This window comes from Cebidichthys violaceus, unplaced genomic scaffold (assembly GCF_023349555.1).
Source record: "Cebidichthys violaceus isolate CVI_PGR_0920_01 unplaced genomic scaffold, fCebVio1.0.p SCAF_49, whole genome shotgun sequence".
Lineage (NCBI taxonomy): Eukaryota > Metazoa > Chordata > Actinopteri > Perciformes > Stichaeidae > Cebidichthys > Cebidichthys violaceus.
In genome coordinates this window covers 374,506-402,353 of record NW_027176694.1, presented here as the reverse complement: position 1 = coordinate 402,353, position 27,848 = coordinate 374,506, and the positions used below count along the sequence as shown (strand labels likewise).

Genomic DNA, 27,848 nt, shown 5'->3' with positions numbered 1-27,848 from the left:
TCAGGTCTATCTTAACCATCGCAGGCACCTGACTCGCACTCAACGCCACCATCCATCCATTTCACCCTCTCTAATGGGAAAAAAAACAACCCTCAGGATGTGTGTGGGCTGCTTGGCTTTGGGTAGTTGTTATCTGGAAGGAAAAGGCCACTTTTTTTTTTTTAGAGACAGAGTCAAAGCTCCCACTCGAGTCCGTTGACACCAAACAGGCAGTGCTTGAATTGATGGTAGTGTATGGAGCACCACTTGTTGGTCAGTACTGCCACTTTCTAATGAATGTAGGTGTTCATGGTGTAGTTACTGTGTCCAGGGAAAGTAAAACCCATTTCTAGCTCAAGCAAGCCAAGAGAGAAAGCAAAACTTTACCCCTAAACGGTCAGAACAGTGAACGATTTTTGGTAACTTGGACACATTCAATTCTCAATTCTATTTGTATTTGTATAGGCCAATATCACAAATCTGCCTCAGAGTGCTTAACGATCCTTACAGCGTAGGACATCCTCTGTACTTGAACCCTCGCATTGGAAAAGGAAAAACTCCCACATCACTTACCATCAGTACAGTAGGATTACAGTTTGAAATTTAGTAATTAGAGTACTTTACAGTTTCTGAATACGCACAGTAACTCTGGCATGTCGGATGGAGGAGATGCAGTTAGTTGAACAGAAATCCTCCAAAGTTGTCATATTTACACGCTGTTCCGATGTATCTGCTAGCATGGCCGACATTGACCCCCGCGGCTTCGCTGTAAGAACCAGACCTTCACATCAATGCTGGTAAGTTAAAGCAAGCCGTGCATGGTGGAGAAGCTGAGCGCAGGTGGAATGTATCTCTGTCTGTGGTGTAAAGTGTAAGTAAAGTATTTACAGCCACAGAGGACTTGATAGTGTTTTGGCCGCTGACACAATGCGGCCAGCAGATTACTCCCAAGCCCCCCCCCCCCCCCCAACAGAATAGTGCAGATAAGGAAATGTGAGGATTACATAGTTTCTATTGTGAGTGCACTTTTATAATGGATGTGTCACACGTGGAAATAATTTCCAGCATTTTTTACATGACAGGACTTGTACTTGTGTGACAGACTGAAACTTGATTATTCTTCACATCATGCTGCATCATTTCTTAGTAGATAACTTCTTTTTTTTTTGGGGGGGGGGGGGGGGGGGGGGGTGCTTTGTCCGCTGCCTGATTACATTATTTCTGACTCATTTTATGTCCTAGAAAATTGATGTGTGCTTAATGTTGAAAAAACCAAGAGCAATTTTCACCAGTCTCTTCATTTTTCAATTTAACATTTCTTAAAGGGAATATATTGTACCTCAATCCATGATGCACCAGTAGTCTGAGTGTGTGTGTGTGTGTGTGTGTGTGTGTGTGTGTGTGTGTGTGTGTGTGTGTGTGTGTGTGTGTGTGTGTGTAGAGTGCATTCAAATGTGTCCTGCTATATGTATTTTTTAGTTGAAGTGTTTCAGTGTTTCCTGCTGGAGTCCAGGTGGCAGCTTTTATTTTACCACCTACAAACCTGTCTGAATAATTATATATATATATATATTATATATATTATATACATATACGAATAACAAAGGTTCAACACATGGGGATTGTATGGTGAAATGGGACAGTGCTGAAGTAAAATTGTAGTTGAGTAATCCCTTCTGATGCCACTTTATTCTTCTGTTTCACTACATTTCACAGAGAAATACTGTACTTTTTACTCCACTACATTAATTTGACAGCTATATAGTCACTGTACAAGTCAAAAACATATAATAAATATGATGCAGCATATACATTGGTATAAATGATCTCGACCAGAGAACTGAAAAATGCTAATTACTCATGCTGTAATAATAGGATAGTGTAATGCTATGCTAAAGTATTTCGCATTTAATGTTAGTGAAGTTGCTGCTTATAGCCTAAATAAGGGGACAGTTCAGCCCCAAATCAAGTAGCGCTATTAATCAATCTAGTTGTTTTGGTGTTGCCAAGTGTTGGAGATATCGTCTGTAGAGATGTCTGCCTTCTCTCTAATATAATGGGACTATATGGCAAAAAAATAATTTCTGAAAACTCAACAGCAATGTGTCTTTCCGGAAGTCATGACCTGGTTTCTCAAGATAATCTGGAACCTTGTTGTGAGCAGTTTGATGGAGGAACTCTTTTCTAGTATTTGATGCTCTTATTGCTTGTGAGTTTTCCAAATGTTTATTTTTTATTTTTTATGGCTGAGTGCCATACAGTGACATTATGTTGGAGAAAGGGCAGAAGTCTCCACGGTCGATGTCTCCAAAACTCTGCAACTCACACCAAAATATATATCGATAAATACTGAAACACTACAGGTGAGAGGAAGAATATGTGTTTTTAATTTGGGGTAAAATGGCCCCATAGCATTTTAATGCAGAACTTGTAACAGCGTATCCATTGCTGTATTGCTATTATTTAAGCATCCAAATACCTCTTCCTCTGGGAGATATTTTTCATTATTATTATTTTTTGTATTATTATTATTATTATTAAAAGGAGTAGAAGAGGGAAAACCCCCATTACACTATAGCTTTGCTGGGCTCGTCATCTGTGCATGCACGTGCTCCTTGATGGCAACAGGCCCGACTGACTGAGCATCAATGCGGATTTTTTTTTACTGCGTCGTATAACTGTTATGACTAATACATATCTGCATATCCTGTTCAACCGCATTCTCAAGGCTTTGTGCCACACAAAACAACACAGCAAACGTAATGAATATCATATCATATCGTAGAGTTTAATCGGGTTTACATGGCATTACGTTGTTACTCATTTTTGAACATCTCACAGATGGGGAAAAAAAAAAAAAAAGGAAAACCGCAAACAACTTTTTTTTGGATATTTTAAATTAAATTTATTCAAAAAACCAACGACTTAACGGACGGGAGTAAAATATTGTGCTCATAGACAATATCACTTATAAACAAACGTATACAACACTTCTCCACTGAAATGTGAAATATCATACTTTACACTTCTTATAGGCTATAACTGCAATCAATACAATTTCCTCTCTCTAGAAATAACTCCTTAAATAAACTGGGCGCTGCTGCTGCTGCTGCTGCTTCTTTAAGAGCAGCGTAACCTCGGCAAGAAAGTGCAAATTTAAGTACAGTGTGTTACTCAGCGAGGCGCAGGGAATCCGAGGTCTTTAATGAAGTCCTGACCATAAATCCGTCTATAATAATCGCGATGCATCCGTCCTGTTGAAATGAAAATGCCCATTGCTGTTTTTAAAGTGCAACTGACAGTTTTAGAAAGGAATGTGGGAATAATGCCATTTGTTTTTTCTTACAATAAAAACAAAGTCAAAATAATATTAATAAAAAGAATCATATTCTTTTGCAGCTCATAATTTACCAGAATGCGGCCATATCCAGTGTGATGGAATGTAGTGCTCTTTTTTTTTTTTTTGGATTAGGCCTTCAGTCATAGATCCTTCCTCAGAGAGAGACATTAAAAAAAAACTACCAAAAATATATATCTTAGGATAAGTCTCATATTCAGCCTTGACTGTTTGTTTTTTTATGAAAATGTCTCTTAGTGATGTTGGATCATTGTTCTCGTTTTGTGTGCAGTTGTTTTGATGGTTTTGTAGAATTGTCAGTATTTTGAGACGCTGCAGATGAAGACAGATTTCACCATTTGCATAAAAAAAAATGATACCAATTCAGATTTTTTGGGGCATTTGAAACGAACGAAATTGTCTGCCGCACCAGTGTTGTTTTCAGCATGGATAGGAGAGCGTGCCAAAACCCAAAGGCCACAGGTTATTTGGCACAGCCGGGAGACATTGTTGCAGTGTCCACGAGCGAGACAAAGAACATTCTAACTGCGACTAACAATTAAATATATGGGAACATATATTTTTTTTTGCTCGAATATGTCATGATGAAACAAACCGCCAAACAAAAACAATACTCCCTTTAAGTCAAAAAGTAATAATTCAACTGCGAATTATCATTAAGTTTAGAAAAGTTGGTGCCATAGTTCAGACGGGTCAGTGTCTCAAATGTAACGCATTTATTTTTCCTCGTGTACATAATTTAAAGTCAATGAGCAGTGTCTCTGTGCGCGCGGACGCATCTCAGTCGTTATTTTTGCTCGACTCTTGGTCGCTCTGGTCGTCGGTGAAGCACACGTCCACGTCACTGTCATTGTCGCTCTTTTGCTCCGCGTCCTCGAACAGGCCGCCCGTTTTCTCCTCCAATTTCTTGACCGTCTGCCCGGGGTGCCTGGACTTCACGTGCCTCTCCAGGTCCCGCCTCCGCACAAGCACCTTGCCGCAGAAGTCGCACCTGTACGGTGTGTTCCCCTCCGCGTGGAGCCGGATGTGTTTGTTCAGGTTGCTGGGGTCGCCAAACGGCCGGAAGCACACTTTGCACTTGAGCGGCTTGTAACCCGTGTGAGTCCTCATGTGGATTTTCAGGCCGTACTTCCTCGAGTACAGTTTGCCGCAGTACAGACACAGGTGTCCCTTTTTCGGTTTGCCAGAGCCAGCGTTGCTGGCGCTCCCGGCGGGCATCGTGTCCAGCCTCGTCCGGTTCTTCTCCGCGGAGATCTCGGACAGCTGCTGCGTGTGCATGGCGATCTCCCGGTCGATGTTGGTGATTGAGCCCAGGTCGTGGTTCAGCGAGGGCGCGCCAAAGTAGGACATGGACTCCGGGTACTTGAGGAGGTTGCCGAAGTGGAATTTGAGCGGGTAATAAGGCGAGCTGTACAGAAGCTCCCCGTTGTAGACCGTGAGGGGCATGAGTGGGATGTTACAGTCTCCGCCATACGTCTTGACACCGTCGAAGTGAGGGAGGGAGAACCGCTCAAAGTGGAGTCCGGGGGGCATCTGGGGGTATCGGGATGGGGACAGGCCGGGGTGCAACCGACTATCTACGTGCTTAAAAGCCGAGGTCTCCTCCATGTGAGGCAGCAACGGGAAACCTCGGATTGTGTTTGTGCATGGCACCATTGGAGATGCGGAGTCCATGATTGCAGGTGCGCACTTGGGAGGGTGGCTCCCTCCTCCGTTCAGAGCCTCGCCCACGTTGCGGATCGGTTTCATGTTCCCGATGAGTTTGCTGAATCCCAGGCCGCCCAGCTTCCCGTTCGTGTCGTCTCTGGAGGCGTCTGCGCCCGGCACTTTGGCGACGCCGGTGGGTTTGAAGGCCGAGCGCACACCCGGGTGGAAGCCCATGCTGCTCAGCACTGAGGATGTGGCGCCGAAGCCGAGGATGTGTCCTTGGTTTCTGGCTGAGGTAACGCTCATGTCGAGGGCCCTGTCTTGCTCCTCTGAGCTGCTTTTCTTTGACAGTCCCGCTTTGTGCGGGAACGGCGAGGAGGACACCGCCCGCCTGCCAGAGTCTGAGATGGAGGAGTTACTGTGGCCGCTCCTCGGAGAGGTGGAAGTGTTGGGGATGTCTCCAGACTTCGGCGACCTGCTGAAGGTCTCCGTCCCTCTGGCCTGCTCGCTGGTCACAAACCCTCGCCCGTTGCTCAGGGCGCAGTGGAAGTGGACGTGGGCCTTGAGCGTGTTCGGGTACTTGAATATTCTCCAGCAGTACCAGCAGATGTAGCGCTCCTCACCTGTAGCGAAGACAGCAAAACGTGGCATTAATTATCAGATGGATGCGGATCATTAAGTCGCTCAACACAGCGTGAAGCCAGATACCGACATGAACATGTCCTATAAATCCCCGTGCGTAAAATGCCAGGTCCGTGCGTAAAATGAAAATAACAGCTTTGACAACCTGTAGAGAAAAGACCTGTGAGCGCCTACGCGGACAAGTGCCCCCCCCCCCCCCCCCCTCCCTTCTTCTCTCAAACCACCATAATGGTCAGGGTTACAAGCAGCACGCGCACACAAATTGTACAGAGGGTGTGATGTAAACGAAAATACATACATTTTGCAGTGTGTTGCCATCAAAATGCAGGGGTTGTCATATTAAAACATCTTCCCTTGGAAATGTCCCTTTTTAAAGAGCAACATTTCCATCAGGCACTGCTGCTCATCACCTATAAATTCAAATATAAGGATAGATGTGATCCGGTGTCTAAGATCTGGTGCCAAATGGTAACAGACCCAGGAGGCCATTTTAATGACCCCCGCCCCCCAGTCGAGCACTCAGAGGTTAATATAGATGTAATGATTTTGTAATCCTCATACGGGCCATTGTTTATGGTCTCCATCAAAAGAGCAAACGCCCTGCCCAATCTGGCGCCCAGGAACCGATGCATTGAACGCGGCACTCTCCCTCTCTGTGCGCTTTCCCGTGGAAGTGACAGCAGCTGTTGCTTGAAATCGCAAGTCTCCAGAAACAATGGCGCGGGCCCATCTGTTGACGCCTAATAATGGGAGCGAGCGTATGTCCAGGAGCGCACACGGTGTTGGGCCGGAGAATCAGGGCAATATACACCCCATATAAAAGTTAGCATTCATTAGGCCACAATACCTTGACGCACCCACCTAATTTGCCGTGAAGCACTTGTTTTTGAATTTATTTGCTTTTGAATACATGAATATTAATGACGCGATGACATTTGTTAACCTCAGTCTCGCAACTGAATCACCAACCCTCTTTCTTCTTCCATGGTCACCGAGACGCGTCAATTTATGCTTTTAATTATTTTCTTTATTCTTCTTTTTTTTTAATGATGCTTTAAGTACCGTAATTACTTTATTGCAATTATTATTATTATCTTTTCCCGGCGCAAGTTTCATATCATTTGAAGCTTCACCGTTTTTTGTTTTTTTTATATTTATTCAATTAGTTAACAGGCCCTTCCCGGTCCAAATAAAACATGTAATCCAAATATCATCGTCAATTGATGGAATTCCCCGCAAACTGTCTGTTGATAATAATCTTTTTAAACAGATTAGTTCCTTCCGAGCTGGTGTTTTGCCAAGATTAGGGACTAATCCCCAAGCGCAACCGCCAAATTATCATTACTAGCCCAAACAAACCGATTCAAAGTCGCAACACAGGCTGATGACAAAACTCACACAAGAACTCTTCAGATATTCTGAAAGGAAATAATGTCTGTGGTGATAAAAGCTGAAATCGGACTGTAGTGCCCCATTAATTGTGCTGTTTATTTTATTGTCTAAAATTCCTAAAATCGGAGTTAGTTGTTCTCGTAAATGTTGAATTAATAATAGCCAACTCCAAATGATTAAAGGCTTCACCTTCATCTGGCTAAACAGTGTCATAGGCCTGATAATGCGATCATCCCTTTTTTTAAACGAATCTAACGATGTTGTTTTTCTAAAAGAAAGTGATTCTTAAATTTATTTTATTTTTCGTTGAATGAAAAACAAACGTGGTATCGTTTGGGATTCTATAAATAAATGAATAGATAAAAAAAATAAAAAAATAGGCTGCCTGAGGTAAAAACAACATCCAATTGATTTCCATCACTGAGCGATAAAGGAGGCACATCACGGGTATTGGCAGTCATTTAACTGTGCAGTGATGGACCCCTCAACATGTCGATGTTGTGTCAATGGCAGCCCTCTCTGTAGACACGGGAGCCCACTCAGACGTGATAGTAAACATCTTTACGCATTAAAAAACGTCGAACTTAAAGTTGATATGGTATTTCTAATTATTATCATCAGTATTACATCTTAAATCCCCAAAGCTCCACGTCTGTTCACAGCCAGATATACAGTGGATCCTTATAATTCAGAGCTCGGGTGGTCATTTCCCTGTAATTCCTATCACTTCATTTCCAGATAATATAGGTCGTTTGGCTGAACTCTCTGGGTCATTATTAGCGGTCGGATTTACCTTTTTCGTCGTGCGTGGGAGTGGCCGTGGTGGGGATGTCGTACCACTGGGCCAGAGCGTTGGAGTACCAAACACTGAGCTCCTCTCCTGCGGGGATTTCTCTCAGCACGCGGTAGAAAATCTTAAAACAGAAAAAAAAGAGGAGCTGAAATTCACTGAAGTGTCCAAATGTGCGTACATCCGGCCTCAAACGTGTGATGTGAGGAACACTCACCTGTCCGCCAGGTAAGTCCGACACAGCCTCGAGGTTTTGCTCTTGGCTGTTCCTAGCGGCGCGGATCAGTCCGATCCAGTCTGGCACGGGACAGCCCGACTCATCCACGAACTCCCCTCGCACCAAGCGGATCTATAAGCCAATGCAGACAAACGGTTCAGAATGAGCGCGAGGCATTTTGACTATATATACAGTATGATAGGAATGATGAGAAATGTGAACACCGAGGCTATTTAACATGTCCCCCTTTAACTAAATACATATTTAGGCTACAGCTGGCCTCTTTATTTTATTTATTTTTGAAAGAGCTCAACATCTGCAGTTTTTCTTCACCCACTTTATTTATGAATCACCCTATTTTGTTGTTTTTAATTTATTTGTTTCACGAATTCTCTCGCCATTATTGTCAGTGTCTGTCTGCTGCGTTACCTGGAGGTGCTTCGGCCACGCATGACCAAAGCGCGCTTAATGCGTCTTTATCCGCTCTGCTGATAATTTACTAAAGAGAATGACACTCGGGCCTAATTGAGTTGATATGGGAAACGAATTTGAGGAGTGTCAGAGCGTTTCTAAACTGTTCAAGGACATTAAAGATCGAAGCGTGACATTTGACACGGAGATTGCACCTGATGATCGCCGGCAGCCCGGGGCCACGCATTTAGACGCATCAATCACAGCCGCTGACAGCTCCCAACAATAACAGGGTGCGGTTATAGATGCACCCAGAGCCGTAAATTGTTTACTCCTGTGCGTGTGAAGAAAATAGGTGTGTTTGAATGTTTGATTTTTTTTTTTCTTCTAATATTTTTTATTTCAATGTCTAGAGACTTTTATTTTTCTAATGCTCTGCTCCTCTGGACTTAAAAAAAAATATGATTTACCTCCACACATGCTCAGAATAATCCCAGTCCAAAAAACACGAATGTGGTTTGTTTGTTTCTATATTTCATAAGTTGTATTATTATCAACAATGTTCGTATAGCCCCAGGCTGCGGCCACGGCCTCGGTGGCATCTTTCTGTGGCCGGATTGCATTAAAATTAAACGGCTCATCGGGATAACAGGCCCGCCAGGCGGTGAAATGTGAGGCGGCTGAGGGCATGAAATCCCACACAGCAGAGCCGGGTCGCCCATTAGGCCGGTTAAGTAGAAGCACAGACTGACAAGTCGGCCACTAATGGAGCTCAATTATTTCCAACTTGACAGGCCAAACCAATTAATAAGCGAAGGCCCGATGGAGTTTGACAGTGCAGCCTTAAAATCCAAGTCAGTCCGTTCGTTTTTAATACCACGCACGCTGAAATTTAAAGCGAGTACAAGATAGTGTGTTTAGACATTAAAGCGGGTTATTTATTGTCAATTTTGTTCACTAAAAAAATAATAAAAACTTTTGGAAAAGAAAAGTTTTTGATGCAATTTTTGAATAACAAAATTGGTAATAAAAGTGGTCCATGAAAGTGTATTTAAAAATATAGCAACCTTCATTCAAAGCTATCGAATGCACCTGATTAACCCGCAGCACCTCGACACATTTCAAAATAAAACGCATTTATGACGTCGCACACCCCCAAAAAAACCCTACAGCTTAGAGAGAAACACATTTTCATGAAATGTTTTCTGTGTTTTTTTATAGTTTTCTTTAACTCACCTTCTTCTTGGGTCCGACTTCCCTGCGGTCCGACACGTACTTCCCGAGTTTGAAGACGCCCGGTACCGGTCCTATCCGGAGCGCGGCCGGGACGCTGCAGTCCGCAAACACACTGACGGTGGAGGACGCCCGGGTGGCTTGCATGGCGTGGGGTGAGATCAGAACCATGAAGACTGATGGAGACCGAGTGGGAGAGTGCAAGGAAGGAGGAGGAAGAAGAAGAAGAGGAGGAGGAAGAGAGGATGAGGACCGGCCGATATCCGCCCTCAAAGTGATGTGTTGGCGTTATGCTCTCCGGCTTTTCTAGTGATGGTGCAGGCAAGGTAGCCCCCCCCCCCCCCCCCCCCTCAACAACCCTCCGCGCCCTCCACCCCTCCCGAGGTGATGCTGTGCTATAAGGTAGTTTAAAGGGGGAGGGAGGGGGGGAGAAGGGGGGCAGCGGTCTTGAGTTTGAAGCAGCGAGTCTGAGCGCGCGCATGTGTGCGTGTGTGTGTGCGTGAGTGAGTGAGTGAGTGAGTGAGTGAGTGAGTGAGTGAGTGTGAGAGAGTTGGGCTCTCCCAGCAGCTGTGTGGAGAGGGGTAAAACGGGCCGGCCTGGTCACATGGAGACTTTCCCTCACCCCGCCGCATAATGAATTGCTCCAAAACGGTCAAGAGACACAAAGGGCCAGGCGACCTTCCCATCCCCAAAATCCAATTTGTCAAGAGCAGAGAAAAGAGGGAGCAGAATCAAAGGTCCGGAGCGACCATTAATCCTCAGCATGTGGCTTTGTCCTCCGGACAGTTCCGATATTTTAACTGACAAATCCACTGTATAATTTATCCATAAATCCTCACCCTTTTCCATTCTCTCCTTTCAGGCCAGGTTTTGGAAATCAGCGGCTACTTTAAATCTACTTGGCTGGCATTCTTTGAGGTTTTATCCACTTCAAAGCGCTTTATTCTCCCTCCTCCTTTGTTCCCGCAGTTTAACAAAAGAGCAGGAAAGTTTAGAGGACTTGTTAACTTCTATTGACTCTCGGCGTGTGCCGGGTGGAGATCAGGCAGGTACTGAAAAGGAACCAGCAGCAGGGAGAGAGAGAAAGAGAGAGAGAGAGAGAGAGAGAGAGAGAGAGAGAGAGAGAGAGAGAGAGAGAGAGAGAGAGAGAGAGAGAGAGAGAGGAAAAAAACAACGACTAAAGAACAACCATCCCCATCTTCCCAACGCACACACTTGTGGTTTTCTCGTCTTGTCTTCCTCGTTCAACACGTATATTCAGCTGTATCAGTGTGCAAGGGCCAGAAAAAAACAATCCACAAATCTTCTTTAGGGGGTAATAATTACACTATTTCATATCTAAATGGTAGCTCAATTCAGGCGTTTTACTGACAAAATATTCATTTATAATTATGAATTATAAGTAATTAATTATAAATTGCTCTAAATTCACAATATCAGCAAAAATATTCCCATGAATATTATGTAAATAGATTTTGAAGGCATTAGAAGAAAATATGATATTTGGTGAATAAAATGTTTAAATATTTACTTTAATATTTTCATTCTAAATTCATTGTCAAAGCCGTCCCCAAGTCAGATTAAAATACTGTGAATAAATAATTGATTTTAAATGTTTGACTAATCGATTTGAGGGTCTTGATTGTCTTGATTTATTTATTTTACGACAAAAAAAATCATTTTAGAAACGTATCTCCAAAATTGTGCATTGATCGAAGAAAAGCAGCCCTGCTTTTGTGACAATGCCTTTTTTCTGTTGGTTTCTAATGGTTGGTGTCATTTAAAGGTGGATTTTTGTCAGAAGGATCAAATAATTGATTAAAATAATCTAAAAAAAATAAATAATCTGAAAAAATTGCCATATGGATACACATGTCTCACTGTGCGTCATTGATAAGCAAACATGAAAACAGTCCAATGAAACATTTGAATCAGAACTGTGATGGACCATCAGCTCAACTGTAACCTCATTATCATGGAACATATTCACATATAGGCATACACTACTTCAGATCACATGACTCTAATGCTAAACGGATCTTAAAGGCCTGCAATGGTTGACTCTCTGGTTGGTTGGCGCAGGTTCTCTATGAATGGATGTGTTATGATTGGAGACTTCGGAGAGAAAGGGAGAACACGTGGCTCTGTGCAGCAGGTTGTCTCACGTTATTGGAGCCTTTTGATGCTGATGATGAGTCTGAGCAGAGAGGAAGAACAGAGGAACCTGTGGGCGATCAATTCAGACCATTAACACTTTGACCTCTGACCTGTCCACTGTGGACACGTAGCCTATTCTTGTGCTAGCAAACAAAATCCCCTGGACTGTTTAGAATAAATTAATTAATTAATAAAATGTCCAAAAGTCATTGGAGTTATACCTCCATGCAGTATTTGATACGAATTCATAAAATAAAATAGAAATAAACCAACACGAAACAACAATGATACACGATCCACAGCTCGGATTAAATCAGCGCTTTAAATAATTCCAGTTTGAATTCAGTGTGTTCAGTTAACAAATGCTGTAAATAAACTAATAGACATTAATCTCTCTCTCTCTCTCTCTCTCTCTCTCTCTCTCTCTCTCTCTCTCTCTCTCTCTCTCTCTCTCTCTCCGCAGGCATCCCTCGTCTCTCCTCTCTCCCTCTCTCTCCTCCCCGCGCTCCTCCACAGTCAGTCAAAGAGCCTGAACGACACGCGAACAATCTCATCAATGGGCGCAATGTTTGCGCCTGGCTGTGCGGAGGGGGTTATTTATTAACGCCTCGCCATTTGCGGCTGGTTCCCATCCACCCTTGCGCTGGTTTCTTTTAAAGCCCCGCACTTCTCCACAGTGAAATGAATTATTCTCCGAGGAAGAGGAGGAGGAGGAGGAGGAGGAGGAGGAGGAGGGAGAAAAAGGCGAAGACTTTTTCTCGCTGGGGGTGAATCTCCCCGCTCCACTGTGCGCTCTGAAGCCCCGAAGAGCAGTCAAAAGGCTCGGTGTCAGAGTGTTGGAGGCAAATGGGATGGAAAATTAAAGGAAATTACATGGCTTGACCAGCGGTATTGTTCCTCGTGCTTCTTAAAAAAAAAAAAGACACATTAATTACACGGTCTGATCTTTATTCTGGGACAATATCGCGGCGTCAATCAACAGCATTCCGCCAGTGCGCATCCCTTAAATCAAACCCCGCGCCTCTTTAATAAACGTAAATAACGGCCGGAGAAGAATCGCAGTCTCAAGACGTTTTTTATGGGCGGCTCTGCCTGGCTCTTGCCAGCCTTTTTTTTTTTTTTTAACTGTCTAAACGGTGGGGCTCTGATTTAACTGGTTGGCCATTTAATGAGCCATGAATATAGAGGAACAACCTGTCTGCAAAGCAACGCGGTAAATACAGAGAGCAATGCCCCACCAGGGATCTGCATTCAAGCTCCCCGACTATACTTCAGGGGTGCCAAGGGTTCACCACCACCTCTCCTGGACTGGTTTCAATGGCCTACCATTTAAGACCCCTCCGAGCTCGGGAGAAAACACATTTTTTATGTCGACCCATAAACTTTGTTTGGGGGTCCATTCAGAGGAGCCCAATCATTGTCCCACTTAGCAGCGTGGCCTATTTCTCACAGATTCCCACGTCTTGGAAATGACTCCGTGTTTGTCTAAATCCATTTATTTCTCCGCATGTAAGCCCACACCTTCGGCACCTCTCACATTTATTTGGTCACACTTCTTATAGCCTAATTACAAAAAAGAAATCTTAAATCCTCGCGCTTTTGGTTTTCGGGGACAGGTTGAACTCTCTCCAGCAAAGGAATCAGAACGTATTATTATTCCTTTCAGATCTCAAACAAAGAGGAAAGAGCTTTCGGACGGGCCTGTTTATCTTATTCCTCGCCTCTTTTTTTTTTATTTTCTCTCTTGACACCCACCACGTTAAAGGTGTTTTCTTCTCTCTGAGAAACCTGGGGGAAAGATGCAAGCTGCACCAGAGGCAGACCAGCTGCCTTGATGCGGGTGGGACATTAGCGACGCGTTTGAATAGTAATTATGCTTGTATGGGACTCCCACCAGATGACATGATTGGGATTTTAACCCAGACTAATATTCAAAATCGCATTAGAGAGGAGCCGAATAAACGGCACCTGATTCAACGCTGCTCATGCGTGATTTCATTCAAAATGCTTTCTCCCCTTCTTCTTCTTCTTTTTTTTTTTTTTTTTTTCCTCCCACCGAAGTGGGCTGCACCGTTTCGGTATTCAAAGTCTCTACAAAGTTTTTTCTTCTTTTTTTTTTTATGCGCCGGGCTTTTTCAGGCCACATTTCCCTGACTTAAACTCACTTTGTCTCGCATGAGCAGCCGCGGATAAAAGCGTGTGAAGTTTGCGTGAATTGATATGTTTCGGTGTACCTTATAAATTCATACCTTTTCTCACTCGAGCGCCTCGGAAAGAAAGTGTCACTCAGGCCAATTCTCTCTGCTGTCCGACGCATTTAGCAGGAGATCTATTTGAGAAGTTCATTCCTAGGCAAATGTATGCAGGCGCGGCTCTGCGTGAATAGAGCAGCGTGTCAGCCGACCCTAATTGGGATTTAGCCACCCAAAGCATACGCACAAAGTGACAGAAAATCGCTGGTTTCAAAGAAAGTCACAACTTTTGCCCTTCTTGGTGAATGCAAGGAGGTCTCTCCCTCTGCTCCGACTAAAACCGTGTTTTCTTAAATGGACGGAGGTTAGTGACCCAACTGGCTGCGCGGCGTGTTTCTGCAAACTAAAAGCGGGAGCAAAACATCTATGATGGCAAAGAGCACGTTTAAAGACACGTAACCTTGGCTGGCCTGTATGTTTGAACGAGGCCAGATGTTTTGACCGAAGTCATGGTTATTATTTGAACAAATATCTGAATAATTGTATTGCCTTTTTTTTCCCCTCATGTCATGTTTTTTTAGACAGTTAAAATGTATATTTTTTTATTTTTCTGTTTTGTAGTGGATATTTTGCAGTAATCAGTCAAACAAAAATATGAATGATAATCCCAATAATAATAATAATAGTTATTATTATAATAATGGTGATACACACAACATACAACAACAATAATTATGATAATCATGATGATGATAATAATAATAATAATTTGTGTCTAAATTTGCCAAATATATATAAAAACTAAAAAGTGCCTCACATTTGTGATTTGATCATTTGTAGGGAATGCTTTTTGACAAACTGTTTGCGTCTGCGAAGGCAGCAGGTTTGTGTGTATTTTATTTATTCATTTGAATGATAAGACAACACTCGTCCTTTCCAATGCGTCCGTTTTTCCTCCGTGAAGACGAAGCACCATGGAGAGCTCCGCATCCACACACATACACACGCGCAAGTTTCAATGAATCCCCCTTGCCTGTTAATTATATTGATAATAAATTCCATCTTATCATATTGATGAGAAGTGCATTTAGCTCCCTGAACTTGAGCCTAAATGTAAAGGCCGCTGATCGTTCGGGTTGGCTGCACATTAAATAATTCGCGGTATCAAAATGTGATCTAATGATATGACCGTCTCGCGGCTGCTCATTATATCTCCGATTGACAGTTCTAGGCTCAAACTAATTGTCTCCCGCGCGGTCGGGTGGGATGAGCTTGTGGAAACGATGTGCGAGAGAACTATTGATTGCTTCAACATGAAGTCTGTGCATAAACATTGCAAAAATGATTTATTAAGCGATGATATAATACAGTGATGCAGATAGGCATCACTGTATTATTATAAAGAGAGGCGCTTTGGCTCCAAATACTTACGGTAATTTGGTTTCATCTTGCTTGTTTTTCATTATGTTGTCATCTGAATCATAAGTTGGATTGTGTAAAAAATACATTACATTACATTTTTTTTAATTTATTTTTGTTTTGTGAGTTGGAAATGTTATTGTTTTGTTAAATTAATTGTATTCCAAATTCTCAGGAATTAGAGTGTTTAACCAACATATCCTTTCCAAAATGTATTATTATCACATTTGAAGCATTAGATATTAGGCAGATAACAATTAAATATGTGCATTTATTTATTACTGTGATCATTGCCATCTTTTTTTTTTTTTAGGTTTCCACTATTGTAGAATTATTCCACTGTGATATAATATAAGGTTTTTGATCTCCACTTGATTGAAGTCATTATTATAATGATGGCACAGCTATGCTTTTGTTTCCATAATAACACTGGTCCTGTTCCTGTCTTTTGTTGCAGTTTCTCTCCGAGGATCGGATGTGTTGCATGTCTCTGCTCTACGCCCCTGAGCAGGACACTGACTGTGTTTGGCATCTGCTGGCCAGAGCCAATCGCTCCCAATCAGCAGCAGGAGGAAAAGGTGTGGATGTAGATGGAATGAGGACAGGAAACGGCTGTGTGCCGTCACTCCGCTGCAGGACAGAATTTGACTGACGGATTCCTTAGCCCTCCAGAAAGTGTCAGAGCGACCGCCTTGACCCTCAGGTGATTCTGTCTTTCTCTCGGTTTTGCTGTTCCCTCGCTATACTCCCTTTCCCCTTTTTCCAATTTTTATCCTTCCCAGCCCAAACTATCAAAATAAGCAACATCTCTCTCAGTTGAGCAAAAAATATGCATTTCATGAACGTAGTATTGATAACATCCTGTGTCCTGTAGGGCACCTCAAGCACAAACACAAAAAAGACAAGGTAATTGAATGCTGATAGCTTTATTTGCAGCAAGTAGAAAAGAGGGGGGGGGGGTGTAAGGCACACAAAAGTTTAGAGACCATGTTTAGTGTTAGTGAAGCATATTTAAACCCTATGAGATGAAGGTTTCACTCTGTGGCAAAAGGTCATTCATGGTCTTCTTGTCCAGGGCAAAGGGCGAAGGTCAGTGCCCAGACATGGGCTTTGGTCAGTGCAAAGCTCAGAGGGGCGTGGAGGTTTAAGGGCGAGGGGAGGTCAATTGGGGATTCATGCTGCTCATTCGTCATCGGAGTCGTCGGCTGCACCGGTGATGATGTAGGTCTGTTCCTGGTGGTCCATCTCCAGCACCTGATCATCATTTTTAACAGTTCTGTAGGGGGAGGACACAGAATGCAGAAGGCTCAAGTATGAAAAAGAAGCTTGTTGGACCTCAAAGTAGCTGTAAAAGCAGGTTTAAAACACGTTGAGTCATTATTTCCTAAGCATGGGCATGTCTGATTTTATTTTCTGAGTTTTACTGCTGCGATACAAAGAATGTATGTATAAAAGAAATAGAAAAAATACCTGATGGTACCTTTACCTAATGAGTACCGTCCTCCTCTCCGTCAGCTCCACAGCCTGCTCTGCGTAGGGCTCATTGTTGCCGTCATATCCATCGGATCCATATCCCATCCCGGTCCCACCAGTGACACCCATTCCTCCACCAATCTTCCCCATTCCACCAATGCCTGACAGTGCAACACCTCCCCCCACATCCCCAGTTCCTCTATTGCCTCCGATTCCGCCACCCATCCCAGCAGAACCCATTCCACGATCTTTACCTCCATCCCTATCTATGCCTCCGCCAATCCCATCACCCGTCCCTCCACCAACACTGCCATTTCCTATACTAAACCCCTTGCCAGTGCCGCTCATGCCACCTGAACCCGCAGTGCCACCACCTCCACCCATTCCAACACCACCCTCACCTTTGCCTCCGGTGCCGAATCCCACACCTCCATCAACTCCCACACCTCCAGCACCAGTGCCCAAACCTCCGGCCCTAGTACCCACACCTCCGGTACCGGTGCCCACACCTCCAGCACCACTACCTACACCTCCAGCACCAGTGCCCAAACCTCCAGCCCCAGTGCCCAAACCCCCAATACCAGCACTAGCGCCATCGCCATTCATTCCTCCAGCACCCACTCCTCCCCTGCCTCCACCGGTACCCACACCCCTAGCACCAGCTCCTACACCTCCACCCCCAGCTCCCAATCCATGAACGCCACCTATGTCTGCCCCTCCTGCCCTACCAACAGGACCCTTCTTGTCATCCGGACCACCAGCAGCCATTCTTCCACCCACTCCTCCAGCCCCACCGCCTTGAGCTGTGCCCATGCCTCCTGCACCCATGCCCCCACCCATTCCTACTCCACTCCCCATGCCTCCGACACCTCCACCACTACCTCCCATCATCCCGCCACCCATTCCACTAACACCCCCCGTGCCTCCTCCTCCTCCACTGAAGCTCATCCCACCACCAATGGCGCCCATGCTACAGCTGGTAAGGGACAGGGTTTGCATCATGTCAGAGAGCCGCAGATCTTCTCCTTCAATAAGCTTTCTGTAACGAAAATCAAATATTTGAAAAGGACAAAACTTTTGTTTACATTTATTTAAAATATTTCATAGCACTACATCAATTATAAGTCATTTTTCCTTCACCTGTATGTTGTAATCTCAATCTCCAGAGACATCTTGACATTCAGAAGCTCCTGGTATTCGCGCAGGTGCAGTGCAATTTTTCCCTTTGTGGTTTTCAGCTCAAGATGCAGGGCCTCAATCCGAGCCTATTAGGTTAACAGAGCCATAATATTACTGTTACTAGTGAAGTATTGTGTTGGCTTTGTGTCTGCATGCATGAAAGTAAGCGTATGTGTTCACAATCGACTCTGGTGTGACCCAGTTTGCAGCCTCGGACTGTATGAGTCAATCTTTACCTGCAGGTCTTCCAGTTCCTTCTTGTACTTTTCTTGTGCCTCTCGGATCTTGGCCTCAAGAGCTTCATTCTTGCTCCTCAGGGCATCCAAGTCACGGTCTTTGCTTTGGATCTGGAGATATTTTTATGATTATAGTAATTTAATATCGATTGTCAGTCAAGCCTCATTCATTCATTTTCCCTTTGGATACTCACGTCCTTTTTGGCACCTGCTATTTCATCTCTAACGCTTCGAACCCTATCCACATGCCTTGACGTCTTACTGGTCAGATCTTCAAACTTGTTTTTATACCATGAATCCATTTCCTAAAAATAAGGAAGGAAAAATTTACATGAATTTAATGTACAACGCAAAGAACTTGATCTCGGACCTCGCTGATGTGTGGTTATTTTACCTGGAGATTTTTGGCAGCGATGTCGTCGTACTGCGTTTGGATTTGCTTCAAAGCAGCTGCCAGGTCAGGCAGGGTGAATGCACTCTGAGCCGACGCGTGAGCTGAGTAGATCCGTGCCATGAGCTCCTCAATTTCCTGGGAAAAAGGAAATCGTTAGTCATCATACAAAAGTGGAAGGCAAACTAGTTACGTGCTTCTTACATAGTAGATAGTATCTACCTGTTGATGGACCCGTTTCAGGAATTCAATTTCAACTTCCATCTGCTCCAGCTTCTTCTCCAAGGCAATGCGCGAGGAGGTGGCTTTGTCAACATCCTGAAGAACACACACCATGGTTAACACGTGGGTTTGGGACTGTAAATTAATTCAATGATGAAGGAGACACCGGCTAATTAATGTAACCTACTGGACGGAAGGTTTCAATGTCTAACTCAGCTTTCCTCCTCAGCCCCACTGCCTCCTCGTATTTGATTTTGATTGCCTCCAGTTGAGCAGCTGTGGATTCCTTAGCCGCCAAGGAAATGTCCTGAAAACCAAGAAGCCAGAATTAATATGGTCGCCTATTAGATTTGAAGGTGTGTGCATGGGGGTGTGCAAAATGTAGATCAGCCACTTTTGCATTTTGCATTTTATATCCTAACTTCATTCCTGTGTGTGTGTGTGTGTGTGTGTGTGTGTGTGTGTGTGTGTGTGTGTGTGTGTGTGTGTGTGTGTGTGTGTGTGTGTGTGTGTGTGTGTGTGTGTGTCTTCAGATGTACAATCAAGCCATCTCATCTGTGCATAACACATAGCTGAAGACAGCTGTACTCCATGACACCTTAACACGCTGAGGCACCTCTCCATTTGCCTGCCAGAAATAAGCCTGTTACCAGGTAAGGAACCTTGAAAACACCAAGTTGACGTCTTGTATCGTTGCTTGGATGGATCCCGCTACAGCTCAGTGAGGTGTAAACCTCCGCCGGAAACAAAGAATTCAGTCCTCACGCTCTGTTGAGCGTCTGAAATGTAAAAGGGGAAACGGAGGCGATGTGTGGCTCGGAGAATTCTGTCTCACCCGCTGAACTCTCATCTGGTCGGCAATCTTTTTCAGCTCCCTCAGCTGCTCCTCATATAGGAGGCGCAGACCTGATGGACTCTCAAAGCGGTTCTGGTAGGCCTCGATCTCCGCTTCCAGAAGCTTGTTCTGCTGCTCGAGTGAGCGAACCTGTGACCACACAAAAAAAAAAAACAACCTCCTCTGTGATTTCGAGTGTGTCTGAACCAGACACAACAATATGTTCCCTGCCCATGTGCTCAAAGAGGTGAGAGTAATATGCTCCCATTTTTCAACGAAAGGCATTTTTTTACCCAGGCCTGACAAATACGAGTCAAATGAGGTTAGTTTGAAGGCTGCTTGACCTTGTCAATGTATACAGCCAGTCTGTCATTGAGGACGACCATCTCCTGTCTTTCAGTTGTACGGGTGCTGAGGAATTCTTGGTTTTCGGCAGCAGCCACATCCAGATCCATCGGAAGTTCTCCACTTGGCCCAACACAGACCATGGCTCCTGCACTCATCCTGAAAGGTGACCTGTGGGCCAAAGAGACATTTGGATTTTGAAGAGCTAGATGGCATTTCATGAGAAAATATGATAAAGAAAAGTACTCCAAAATGGCTTGAAAGAGAGCCTTTATTTACAGTACAATGACAAATAATCTAACTGTACAGCCCTCTTACTCATAAACCCTACATCTGTCCATCTGTAGGCACTGTGGCTTACCCTGCTCCTGCCGTGCGAGTCCTGCGTGCAGTCGAGGCGGTCCTCCGTCCCGCTGACTCCACACGCATGCCGCCGGCCCCGGTTCTGCAGCAGTAACCGGCGGAGGCATGACGGGCGTCTCTCCTGGCGGGGGATGGGCTGGACACCCTGACCTGGTAGGACGAGCTGCTGCTGTCCTCAAAGTGACGGCGGTAGGACGAGATCCTCTCCGGGCTGCGGCTCATGGCGGCGTCAGCGGTCGTGTTCGCTCCGGTTCTCTGATGGGAGATGAAGGAAATACTCAAGCAGGGCCTGTCTGCGGTTTGCTGCACTTCACTTCACTGTTCCACCTCGTTCGCACTCCCTGATTGGCAACCCAGCCGGAGGTTTTATACTACCCGTTGCCAGCCAAACCCCCAGCTCTGTCAAAGACAGCCCAGTTCATGAGCCCACACCTGGGGAATGTCGAACCTCTGCTCCAAATCAGGCTTGACCTCTGACCACCAGATATCTGCCAGCAGCTTGTGAGGAGCAGAGCTTGGCTGTTATAGTGGTTGACACCGTCACCCATTAGTCTCTTTTCTGGTCTGGAAAACACAGAATGCGATCATGTATCAGTTTCCTTTTTTATCAGAACCATTATGGGTTTTGCTGAGATTATTGTACATCCACCACCTCGTTGTCCACTGCAGCTCTGGGCAGCAGACAGGGTCCGGCAGCAGCCAGTAGGTGCAGCACTGACGTGATCTGCTCCGATGGGACGAGGGACTTTAATTGAATGCTGAGCCGAAGCTGGAGGGTGACCTGATGAGGCTGCGGCCGCAGAGGAACAAAGAGCCCCAGCATGATTTGACATAAATGAGCACTTATTTGTCTGATGTGTTTTCAACATATTAAAACCATAGCAATCAGGGAAAAAAGGGAGAAGATGAAATTAACTGCTGCTGAGGGGAAATAAGGAGGCAGAAGAAAAGGAGAGGGAGGGAGGGGGTATTCTGGAGTTCATGGTTGACATGGCACAGTGATATGAGGGGAGAAAACAGTGCTCACGTCTGTTCAGGGGCGATTCTTTATTGACACCTTCAGGGTCACTTGGTCAGGGGTCAGTAAACGCTGCACTGTCCTAAATATTTACTGTAAACATATACCAGCAACATTAACCCCCCATAGAAAACACACACACCCACACACACACACACACACACACATTATAACCTGTCTAAAAGCCAGATGTAGTTTTTTCAGCACATTTTTGAAATGCTTTTTAATCTCGTGTTCCTGTGACAACCTGTCCCGGTGGATTAAGCTGGCGTCTATTCCTTTCCATTGAGCTCATGATCTTGCAGCAGCGTGGGACTTTTTGGGGAGATGTGGAATCAGTCACGTGAACGATCCATCTCCAGCGGACCAGCTCTTTTCATGTGGCAAACAAATAGCGTCACTCATCGCTGTGGTATTTGCTATTACGGCAGGCCTATTTGTGAGGCCTCACTTCAAATGCTGAGTCAACCCCACCTTCCATGTCGAATGTTTTATTCAGCTAAGAATCGCTAAGGGGGAACACAAGATTGAGAAGGCATGGACGTGCTTCTTTGCAGAGTCATTTATTGCTTTTTGTGTTTTCCTAATTGAAGAGGCCACATGCTAGGGTCTAGTTATACGATTTAGACTCACAGACCTGCTTCAACAGTTACATATAAATATGTCCAAACATTCCCTTGCTTGCTGGGAGAACACTGTTTATAATATGAACACAAATGGCATTAACTCCTCTGAGCCAGATTATTTACTCATGCATCTAGTAAATCACTTTGAAATCCTGATCAAACTAACCACGAGAATCTCGTGTGTGTGTGTGTGTGTGTGTGTGTGTGTGTGTGTGTGTGTGTGTCCGATTTGGACTTTCAGCTCAAGCTGAAGCTGTTCAGCTTGTTCAAACTGTTCCCTGTTCATAGGGAACAAGGTCCACGGCAGCGGCCGACATACTGTGGTTGAGGTATTCTTCTCCGTTGAAAACAAACGCATTCATTATCGTGGATGACGGAGGAAGCTGTTAATGTTCCCTGTAGGGTGGGTGGCAAATTCATACTGAGACACAGTGGTTATTAGACACAGCCCTTCAACACCGTAGATCATCTTAGTCCCAGCAGCTGTCACCTCAGCAAGCAACCACATCACAAGTTATTCAAATAAATGGCGTTTTTAAAAAGAGACCCGAAAAAAAAGAATTACAAAACACAAACTATGACATAATCAAAACTATATTTTTATTTATTGAGTGATGTTGGCAACAACTGCAGATGCATCTATGAGCATCAACGTGACGCGTCGGCAAAGGACCACTTCATTTCAACTCACAATCATATACAGCAAAAGTAGTCATTTGCATAGATAATGTAGAAATTATTGTCTATTGATAGTTGTATTTTGGTTTAGAGTAATCACAGGTTATATATATATTTGTCTCTTTAGAAGTTGTAAAGGGTTTATAAATAGTTCTATGATGAAATTAAATTACAAGGAACTTCAAGTAGGATTGCAGTACTTTTAAATGTATTTTTTTTAGCAGCAGACATGTGACTTGTTGTGTGCTGAGCCCTCTGGTTTCAGTCTTTGGGATTCACAGATGAGGAAAACAACAGAAGAGTCAATGAACATTTTTAAAAACCCTTTACAAGACCCCTTTGTTACGCACTCTCGCTCGCCACTCTGATCTCGGTTAAACGCTTTAAATTAAATAGCTTTTTTTTTTTCTTGTTTCGACATCCCTGGATCAGTTCTGCTGTTCGTTTTTCACCCAGTCTTGCCATCCGCCCGGGTAATGCTGAACACTGCAACAGAGGGAAGAAGAAAGAAAGTCGAGTCAAAATGAAACTGAATTTGTGTTTGAGTGTACTGTTATTAAGTAACTCTCTGCATGTGGTACGTGGCAGCACTCAAAAGGGCACTGCATGATGGGTTGGCGTTGCGCAACAACAGTTGCAATAATCTCAAGCTGGTGAAACGTGATTCTGTCTCATGATGAAATATAACAGATATAACCATCAGCCATAAACGGGTAATGGTACTCTAGCCTTGGCTCGGACTGGGAAAATAAACACTTTTAACAACTCACAATAACAAGAAGTCTTATCCGACACTTCCTATACATGACTTGACGATGACGTGAGAAGCAATGATTTTGACAGATATGCGCCAAGGAGACTTGTCTCACTCTTTGTATCCCAACGAGGCGGCTGTGTTGAGCGCCGCCTTGCTCCTGACCCCTGCCAGACAGGTGAACACAATGTTATCCGTCTGCTGGGGCATTTCGCCGCCATACTTCTCGATGAACTCTTCCGGACCCAGCTGGAGGGCGGTGTTCACCTGTCCCACTGCAAAGCCAACGAAGCACAGACAGATCAGTTGCGGCCAGTAGAACTTGTAGAAATCTGTGCTGTTAGGGAAAACAAAACGTTAATGGGTCTGGTGTGATCTCGATACACTTATTAGGATTGTCTAAGGAACGTTAACCATGAGGAGAGTTGTGCAGCTTGTCTGCAGGTGTCATGTTGAAATATGTTTTACTTGACCGGGGATGTCACATCGAAGCATGTTTTCCAAATTTGTTGATGTCCCGCACATAACATAAACTATTCGGGTACTACATTTGTATATTGGTCTTAACAGCTGGGCATGACGTTACATCCCTGCCAAGCTAAAACTAAGTTGATATGTATTTTAGGGAAAACAACACTCACGGGGAACGTTGATTGACCCGGGGATGAAGCCGTACTCCCTGAGCTCCCAGGGCTCCCTGACGTCTACAACTACAGCTTTCCGGCCCGCCAGGAGCTGCTTCATCTGCTCATAACTCACACCCGTGCTCGGTGGCGCAGAAGTGAACCTGCGGAGCTGCAACTCTGTAGCTGAGGGCGAAAACGGACATGTCAAAGGCTACATGTCGATCAGAATCGTGACAGTGCGTCACGAGCCACCCGGCTGACATTCACACTGACATTGCCCACACATGGGCAGCAGCGCTGCAAAGGTAAGACAACGCTAACGTTACATGTAAAGCTCACTTTTGCCACCGTGGTGAGAGTTGATAAGGTTGGACGCAGAGGATCGTCCCGGGACGGAAGCTCCAGGCAGGACGGTACTGTTCCATAACAGCCGCGGAGCGACCCCTGCTAACCGCCAACACCTTCTGAGAGCCATGGGATTAGTTACACCCGGTGTTACGCTCTATATTGACACTTAGCAACATAAACCCGTAAGTACGCAATAATACAACGCGCGACAACTAACGTTACTAGAACAAATACCCACTGCTTACACTCAACCTGCCAACATTGACCCGCGCATGCGCAGACGTATGGATCCCCAGAAGGACAAACTACTCCCTCCTTTCACTTCTTACATAGCAAGTGCAAACGCAAGTCAAGCGCTATCCGGTCGAAGTAGTTATAACTAATGAACTAAAATGATCAAAGACATAATATATGATGCATTCATGCTCAAGGGAAAGACGGAACAGAGATAATGACACGTCTGTCCACATCTGACCAGTGATTTAGTAGTAGTAGTATGCTGCGCCTCGGGCTACTACAGCTATCCTGAACGCTGAATAAACAAATCACACTAAAATGTATTGATAACATCCCCTGTTATGATCTCAGCTCAGTTATATCTATTTGTTGTCAAAACTAAATTTACACCATCTAAATGAATGCTGACCATAAATGATTGAATTTGAAAATGATACATGTTGATGATACCACTAATTTCACGTCACATAAAAATAAAGACTTGAGGCCACATTACATACAGTTATTAAGTTTGCATTTATAATATGACACAGTAGGGCACCTTAATGTGTTCACTACCGTTCTCTATAAATAAAACATAAATTGTTCTCTGTAGTACCATGTGTGTTATAAAACGTAGAAAAGCTCTTTCACAGATCCTGTGACGCTTTGCCTTTTTGGGGAGATTTCCCATTGTACGTGAATGCAGCTTTGGGCCAAACTGAGCCACCGTAGTGCGTCACATGTTGACTAGTTTGCTAGTTGATGCTACCGAAAGCTCGACAAAATAATTGAAAATCGAAGGCAAAAACGAGCAATTATTAAGCTAATTGGGCTGTTATTGTCGGTACACTGTACTTTGCTTTGACATGCCTTAATATCTCCGCGGATTGTTGGATAAAACACACACGTTAATGTTTTATTTATCCTGACAAGCTAATGTAGCTAGCCTGTTTGCTAGCCAGGAAGAGTTGACATCTCACTGTTGGCTTCAGGTTAGCTAACACAGTCAACATAGGAGCTAAAATAAAGAGGTGAGTTCATACTGCCTTTTCGCCCAGTCGAACTGTAGAACAGCTGATCATTCGATGGTAAAATATATTTGATATTCGACATATATGCCTCTTATGCTTACCTAAGTTGGATTTTCGGGGCAGGTTGAGGCTTCCTAACCGTGTTATTGCACAATACTGAATAGTTATCTTTCATAATAGTACCACCTTTTTATTTGGCTGGCTATATTTATTCTCGTCGACATACTATGCAGTCCGTAAGCATATGGACAGTCACACATCATCTGTTGTTTTGGCTCGGTGCTCCTGTGGAATGGTTTGAACATGGTAACGTCAGTGTGACTGGGGATAAGTGACTTTCAGCTGTAAAGACGCTTGAGGGCGGTCAGATTTATACAGAGCGTGTTTGAAACATGACAACATGCAGTAGGATAATCATCTTCAACCTACGAGCCACCATGAATTATAAGATCCAAACAGTGGAATATTCTAGAAAGGCTAAGTTAAGTCATTCCCCTGATCTTAGTCCACCTGAGCTGTGTTTCACCTGCTAAAGACTAGACTGAAGGTGTAAATCCCCCTAAAACGAGCAAGAATTGAACGTGGCAGCAGCAGCAGCAGCAGCAGCACAGGCCTAATGTCCCAGTGAAGAGACCAAGTATGGGCTGATGTCTTTAGGATGTATACCTAAGCCAGTCATTCAAATTCAAATGAATGCTTCGGGCAAATATAGCTTTTCTTAAAGTGAGGACTATGTATGAAACAAACTCAGAGTTCATGTGGTGCAAATGTAAATATCTTCAAACTATTGCTTAAGGATGGCTCACAGATTCTTTTTTAGATCCACTGTAGTAGGTTACTGTACAGATACTCACGCACTGCACTGTAGCTGGTTTGTGTGCGACAGAAGTTAAAATGATCAGGGCAGTTACAGTCGAGTGCAGGCGTTTGCATCATTCATGCATCTCTGTAGAAGTAGTTTAACCTTGTATAGTAAGTCCTATGTTTGTCCTCCTCCTCTTCCTACTCAAGAGCTCCAGATGCGGCTAAAGGACCCCTTCTCTTTGAAAGCCGCCGATATGACTAAGCGGACTAATAAACCGAGAAAACCTCGAGATGAGGAGTCCTCAGACGAAGTCAGCGGTGAGTCACTGAAGCAACACCAGACTGTTAAAGTTGGGTCTGTGAGTGTTGATTTGAATGCTAGCATAGTGGATAGTGAGTGGGATTACATATTTAGTTATACTACCAAAGCAGGGTTCTTATCTATGACACATCATAGTACTTTTTGTAAAAATGTTCATTTAGTAATTTACAAATGACATGCATCCACTTCCCTTGACTGTTTCCAGTATTGAAATAACTGCATTGGTTTGAACTAAACAGTGAACATTTTGTAAATTTTTGTCTATTTTGTTACTAGTGAAATATCCATAAAGGGGAATTTATCTTACAATGGATAGTATATGCTTCTATTTTGTGGGGATGTTCCAATTAACATCAGGTGCTGAGCACATCGTCTCCCTTTGAAGACATAATGACCCGGAAGCCTGAATTGGTCCCTGAAAGTGATTGGAAGGTCGATTGGTCGGTGAAAGCATCTTTTCTGTTTAATCAGGGTTGACCTGCCAGCATGTGGGTAAAGCGGTGGACCTGAGCTCGGTGAAGAAATCGGTGGTCTCCAGCGTGTGGTTGGTGTGCTCCGAGTGCTTGAAGGAGAGGACCATGATCGATGGAGAGCCAGCAGCATCCCATGACATCCTGGTGTGCTTAAAGTGTGGCTTTCAGGTAGGGATTGTTTTTAATTATTTTTACAGTGCAAACACACTTGATATTATAAGTGTGTTAATATTCAAAATGCTAGTAAACAGAGGGACATCATCACCATTAACCCTTAATATCATGGTCCTTTTTGATTCTTTTATGTTTATTCACTTTTGTGCATTTGTAAAAGGGAGCAGGGACAGTTCAGTTCTGTGTGTTTTGAATTTAACCCACATTACAATAAATTGTTGACTAGTGAATTATTGCACCAGAAATAAAAGGCACACCTGTTATCTTATAGTTTCTTTAATTAGAAGAATTAAA

The 27,848-nt window shown here is 44.1% G+C and overlaps 4 protein-coding genes across 6 annotated transcripts in view; 1 reads left to right on the top strand and 3 right to left on the bottom strand.

The window, feature by feature from the left end:
- Positions 1 to 3,929: 3,929 nt before the first annotated feature.
- Positions 3,930 to 9,840, bottom strand: prdm13 (PR domain containing 13). Its single transcript, XM_068730057.1, has 4 exons — positions 9,673 to 9,840; positions 8,026 to 8,157; positions 7,812 to 7,932; positions 3,930 to 5,607 (listed from the first exon to the last, which is right to left on the bottom strand). Exons 1-4 carry the CDS (start codon positions 9,838 to 9,840, stop codon positions 4,118 to 4,120), a joined length of 1,911 nt encoding a protein of 636 aa, XP_068586158.1. The 3' UTR covers positions 3,930 to 4,117.
- Positions 9,841 to 16,619: 6,779 nt separating this feature from the next.
- zgc:172323 (uncharacterized protein LOC564165 homolog) lies at positions 16,620 to 20,703 on the bottom strand. Its single transcript, XM_068730069.1, has 11 exons — positions 20,480 to 20,703; positions 20,118 to 20,277; positions 19,774 to 19,923; positions 19,126 to 19,245; positions 18,939 to 19,034; positions 18,720 to 18,854; positions 18,520 to 18,630; positions 18,326 to 18,436; positions 18,051 to 18,175; positions 16,924 to 17,949; positions 16,620 to 16,713 (listed from the first exon to the last, which is right to left on the bottom strand). The coding sequence occupies exons 1-11, from the start codon at positions 20,701 to 20,703 to the stop codon at positions 16,620 to 16,622; spliced, it is 2,352 nt and encodes a 783-aa protein (XP_068586170.1).
- A 2,005-nt stretch (positions 20,704 to 22,708) lies between these two features.
- tstd3 (thiosulfate sulfurtransferase like domain containing 3) lies at positions 22,709 to 24,807 on the bottom strand. The gene is made up of 4 exons (XM_068730080.1): positions 24,523 to 24,807; positions 24,199 to 24,366; positions 23,673 to 23,832; positions 22,709 to 23,289 (listed from the first exon to the last, which is right to left on the bottom strand). The coding sequence occupies exons 1-4, from the start codon at positions 24,656 to 24,658 to the stop codon at positions 23,232 to 23,234; spliced, it is 522 nt and encodes a 173-aa protein (XP_068586181.1). The 5' UTR covers positions 24,659 to 24,807; the 3' UTR covers positions 22,709 to 23,231.
- Positions 24,808 to 25,500: 693 nt separating this feature from the next.
- Positions 25,501 to 27,848, top strand: part of usp45 (ubiquitin specific peptidase 45) — a 33,932-nt gene continuing 31,584 nt past the window's right edge. For all 3 annotated transcript variants that reach the window (XM_068730014.1, XM_068730013.1, XM_068730012.1), the window contains exons 1-3: positions 25,501 to 25,781; positions 26,793 to 26,903; positions 27,379 to 27,548. In XM_068730014.1, the coding sequence (XP_068586115.1) occupies positions 26,801 to 26,903; positions 27,379 to 27,548 (273 nt within the window). In that variant the 5' untranslated portion in view covers positions 25,501 to 25,781; positions 26,793 to 26,800. The remainder of the gene's footprint in view (positions 25,782 to 26,792; positions 26,904 to 27,378; positions 27,549 to 27,848) is intronic.